We start from the raw sequence: 4,985 nt of genomic DNA, 5'->3' as shown, positions 1-4,985 counted from the left end.
TCATTTACAAGCCAAGGCCAGACATTGTCAGCTGATGCTGATTCCTCATGGTTTTCACTTATCAAAGCAAACTACCTGCCTCATAAAACAGCTAAAGAATCATTAAAAGAGAAGGTCAGGAAAACATCAAAGGATTTGGATAAAAAGAAAGAACAACATTTCAAATATCAGTGCTTGATAGCAAGAAAATAATTTCGACGATGGAGGAGAAAGAAGTGAAGAATCTACTTGAAGGGCATCATTATATGAAGAATTCTTCAGCTTGTAGAAAGATATCCTTTTGTGGTTCACCAATAGAGCTGACTGATACTCTTGCAAATTGTGGTGTTCAGTTGATATGCCACCGTTTATGCAGATCGATGCGGTTGATTGTGCAAGAAAGACTCATGATCGCCTTGAAAAGTTCAGTTGCAGAACTCTTGCCCTCACTCTCAAGGAGGTACGTAATACTAATAATTAGTTAAAATTGTTTTCTCCTTGCGGATAATTTTGTCAAAGTCATCAGTTTATGTACTTGCGATTACCCTTGTATCCTTGGTACAAGAATTCTTGTTTACAAAATCTCAATGAGTTCAAGCCACGATTTTTGAAACAAAGATGAACATTAGATAAAAGGGGTGAGCTATGTTCTTCAATTGCAATGGAAAAAGCTGATCAAACCATATAGCTACGCAATGTGGCAACAAAAAAGAGAAGAGGAAGAAGGAAGAAAAAAACCCATACGCTTCAGCAATAATTTGGCTCACAATAATTTTATTATTGAAACTCTAGAATATGAAATTAAGAAGTTGTGAACACCAGAAGAACTAAAAACAAAAGCACTAAGAAACATAAAAAAGCCTAATAACCTAAGAAATAAACCTAAGCTATTTTTCTTTGAAGCATCTGCCTGAACCAATATGCTGACATCTTTGGGTATCTCTTGAGATCATTGTAATCAACATAAATCAAGCCAAATCTTGAGGTATAACCTAACAACCATTCAAAGTTGTCAAGCATTGACCAAGCAAAGTAGCCGGTGACATTGGCTCCATCATCCATAGCTCTCTTCAATTCCTTCAAGTAGGTTGTATAGTAGTTCACTCTATTTGTATCAAACAAAGCTTCAGGAAATGGAACATTGCCAGGGTCATCCATTCCTGCAATTAATCAACCAAACAAATGAACAACTTTGCGTGGTTTACAAAGATCAAACAGTGGAAAATAAAACTTCAATTTTACCATTCTCTGAGAGAATTATTTCGGGGTTTCCATAACGCTCTTTAACATATGTGACAACATTGTAAATGCCCGATGGAACTTCATAAATCCATGGAGAGTGAGCCTGCAATTTTTTTGGTGCATTAGTGTTAACACGGCTTAAGAAGCAAAGACGTGGAAAGCACAAAGATTACCTGACGACCGATTGGCACACCATTACGTTCATCTGTTAGAGTGAACACAAACAGGTATGTTTATATCATCAAAACAATTAGAAAAATTTTTGGGTAAATGAAGTAGGAAAAGATGGATGACTTACAAGCATACCCAACATTCCAATCATGTTGGTAACCAGTCACATTTGTCTTTGGCTGGTGTGCGTCATATATGTAGTAACAAGTGTAGTGGTTGAGACCAAGAACATCAAAAGAGTTTTTCACAATCTCCAGTTCACTTTTGCTGAACTTTGGAAGCCTTTCTCCTACGATTTTTTGCATTGTTCTTGGATATTCTCCATATACAAAAGGGTGCAAAAACCTGCAAAATAAATTTGACAATAATTCCCTCCTTAAATGAGTACTGATAAGTTCCATTTTTTTTATATATTTCAATAAGTCATAAGGACCAGATATGTGCCAGGAAAAAATACTTCAAAATAATGAAATCCGAGAACATAGGACAGCTTGCTATTTTGGGGCCCTGGATGCCTAATGTTTCATTTATTCTATTTAATTGAACAATGAAAACATAGATGACTACATTGTACATTGTCAGTATGTATTCAGAGATTTATACCATCCAATATGGAAGTCTCTTGCTCTTTGTGCTGCATACTTATCTGCCTTTGATTTTGTTAGAGGTTCATACCAAACAAAGTCCGCGAAGACACCAACTCTTCCCTTCTGTTCAGCCTGAAAAGGCACATTAAAATCATTAAAATAAGATATTAGATTATATATCAAGATTAGAAATCAATTGACTGAGAGAATCTCCAAAATAATCATTACTTTATATTTTTCACGATATCTTTTGGAAGCTTCAGCATGACTTAAAATCAAATGATGTGCTGCAATATAAGGCTCGGTTGCTGAGTTCCCTTCCGTACAATTTCCAAATTCCTTTGAACATCTATTTGGAGGATTAATGCCATTGTCAAATCCAAGAGAAGCAATCACTTTCGGTTCATTGAATGTCCACCAATTCTTTACTCTATCACCAAATGTCTTGAAACAGAATTCTGCATAATCAGCATAATCTTTGCTGCAAGATTCATATCATAGTAAATTAATTTTACAATTTAGTTAATTTTCTAAGTTAATGGTTTCTCCCTCTGAAAAAAGAGGTTATCTCTCAACTTACACAATTTGTTTACTCAGAAAACCTCCATATCTCTCCTGAAGTGCAACTGGCAGATCGTAGTGGTACAAATTCGCATGTGGGGTGATTCCTACATGGATAACAAAGTTAACATATTTCATCCAGTTACAAAAATATATCTAGAATACTGCAATATGTCATATACCCGGTCCAAAATTTCAGTATTTTATACATTGAAATTAATATATATACCTTTCTCAAGCATGTAGTTTATCAATCTATTATAGTAGGCAACTCCTTTCCAGTTTACCTCCCCTGTGCCATCTACATAAAGGTATGAATATAAGCATTAATTAATCAAAAAGTGAAATGTGTATGCCAATTTTATAATCAAGGAAGATGGTAAATGTACTTGGAAAAATTCTCGGCCATGAGATCGAAAATCGGTAGGCATCAAAGTTCATCATTTGCATCAAATTAACATCTTCCTGCAAACGGAAAAAGAGTAAAGAAATAAGCCCGACTAATTTAAATCTATAAGCTTTTGTATTAATAAGAAATAAAAATGAAATAAAAATTCCAAGCCTTTGCATTAATAAGAAATCATACCTTGTAGTGATTATATTGATCAATGGAAACTTCACCAGTAGCATTATTTTTAATATTTCCTGTTACATATATGAAATCATATCCTTTTAAAATTTTACATTTTAAAAAAATTAACATTTAAAAAAAAGTAAAAATTAAAATTAAAATCATTTGATTTAACCTGGAACTTTAACAAAAACATCCCATATGCTAGGTCCTCTGCCGTCTTTGCTAGCCATTCCTTCAACTTGATATGCAGATGCGGCAGTTCCAAACACAAAACCTTTTGGAAAGATATCTCTGCTTAAGCCTCCAGTGTCAAATCGGGGCTGCCATGCACTAGCATTTGCATGTGGAACAATACTAAAAACAGCAATTAACAACAACAATAAGATTACTAAACTCTTCATGGTGACCAAAGCTATTGTTTTGTTTGAGTGAAAAAAAGCTTCACAGTCAACCTGTATTTATAGGTGTGTGGAGGGATTTTATTGGAATTGAAAAAGCTAAAGCTAATTTTAATTGAATTTCAGTGTTTGATTTTTTGGATAAGATGTAGTTCTTATTTTAAATATTTGGATAAAGAGACATTGAAAAATAAAATAAAATCTAAAAGAATATTTTAATTAACTTGTATTTTTGAATGTTTCTCCAATTTTATAAAAACTCTTTGAAAAATCAAATTGAGAAAACAAAAATATCATTTTTCATGCCAGAAATAAATATTTTTTCAGATATGATAAAATTAAATAAAAAAAGGTAATAATTCAAAAAAAAAAAACTAAAAAAGGGATCATAATCTTATCTCAATTTCATAGAAACAGATTTGATCAAACGAAAAAAATGACTAAACAGTTGGGATTGCCTCTTATATGACTCTAACAATTCAATTACTCAATTATTCTGAAGAGAAGAAGGTGGTGTCATATCTTGATTTTGTGAGGTATCAATTAAAATATAATTTTTTATGAAATAATATAACATATAATAAAAATAAAGATAAAAATATAAATATAAAATAAATAATTTTCAAAATTAGTTAACATTTCAAGTTATCAAATAATATACTTATATTCAACATTTGATATTGAATATTGTATCAAATAATATACTTAATATTGTCATTTGATATTGAATCATGAAGTGGAGATAAAGTTACAAGCATATTTTGTTTTAAACTTGCTGATTATTTTAATTGCAAAATAGTACTGAGTATATAATATTTAATCTCTAAGAAACATAAAAAAGAAAATACACAGTATCTACCTTTGAAAAAATTTATTTTTGTTTTTAATTTTGATGATTACCTTACTTTTATTTTTCTCTAATCTCTAATAAACATTAAAAAGAAAAAAAAATGGTATCTACAATTAAAAAAATGCTAATTTATGCGTATATGTACATATTTAAATAGATTAAATTAATATTTTAAAAAATAGGTAAAATTAATTTGTGCATTACATGAGTCATAAATTAGTTCAATATTAAAAATTCAGCACTTAATTTTTTAGCTAATCAAACAACGTCTTAATTTCAACTTAGCTTTTAATTTTTTGATAAATCAGGAAAAAGATTCTGCATACACTCATTGATTATTTGTCCTTTCTTCTATCAATTTACCTATTCCAAATATCCCTAAATCCTCAAAGAAATTCTAATCAAAACTGAACAAAAATTTTACCAAAAACAGTTGAAGTTTAACAAGGCCAATATTATTATTACTGATTATCCGATAGGCTGATAATGATTTTTTAAAATTTACAAGTAAAATTAATAGGATGATACAGCAATTATTTATATTTTAAAAAATAAAAAAATTAATTTAATACCATGTAAACAGAATCATTATTTACTAGTGTTTGTAAATATCAAGCCTAAAG

General features: G+C 30.5%; 1 protein-coding gene across 1 annotated transcript; it reads right to left on the bottom strand.

Moving 5' to 3' along the window:
* Positions 1–771: 771 nt before the first annotated feature.
* Positions 772–3,515, bottom strand: LOC111289254 (beta-glucosidase 44-like). Its single transcript, XM_022880134.2, has 11 exons — positions 3,287–3,515; positions 3,127–3,185; positions 2,930–3,005; positions 2,770–2,841; positions 2,560–2,647; positions 2,208–2,460; positions 1,996–2,111; positions 1,520–1,737; positions 1,395–1,426; positions 1,222–1,324; positions 772–1,139 (listed from the first exon to the last, which is right to left on the bottom strand). Exons 1-11 carry the CDS (start codon positions 3,513–3,515, stop codon positions 862–864), a joined length of 1,524 nt encoding a protein of 507 aa, XP_022735869.2. The 3' UTR covers positions 772–861.
* Positions 3,516–4,985: the final 1,470 nt, after the last annotated feature.

This window comes from Durio zibethinus, chromosome 17, assembly GCF_047325235.1.
Source record: "Durio zibethinus cultivar Kanyao isolate XHJ-2024 chromosome 17, ASM4732523v1, whole genome shotgun sequence".
NCBI lineage: Eukaryota > Viridiplantae > Streptophyta > Magnoliopsida > Malvales > Malvaceae > Durio > Durio zibethinus.
This window is presented reverse-complemented; position numbering and strand designations above follow the sequence as displayed.

Coding starts and splice junctions, on each gene's coding strand:
- LOC111289254 (XM_022880134.2), bottom strand. CDS start 3,515: ATGAAGAGTTTAGTAATCTTATTGTTGTTGTTAATTGCTGTTTTTAGT. Junction 3,186..3,286: donor TGTTTTTGTTAAAGTTCCAG/GTTAAATCAAAT, acceptor TATATGTAACAG/GAAATATTAAAAATAATGCT. Junction 3,006..3,126: donor ATCAATATAATCACTACAAG/GTATGATTTCTT, acceptor TTCCGTTTGCAG/GAAGATGTTAATTTGATGCA.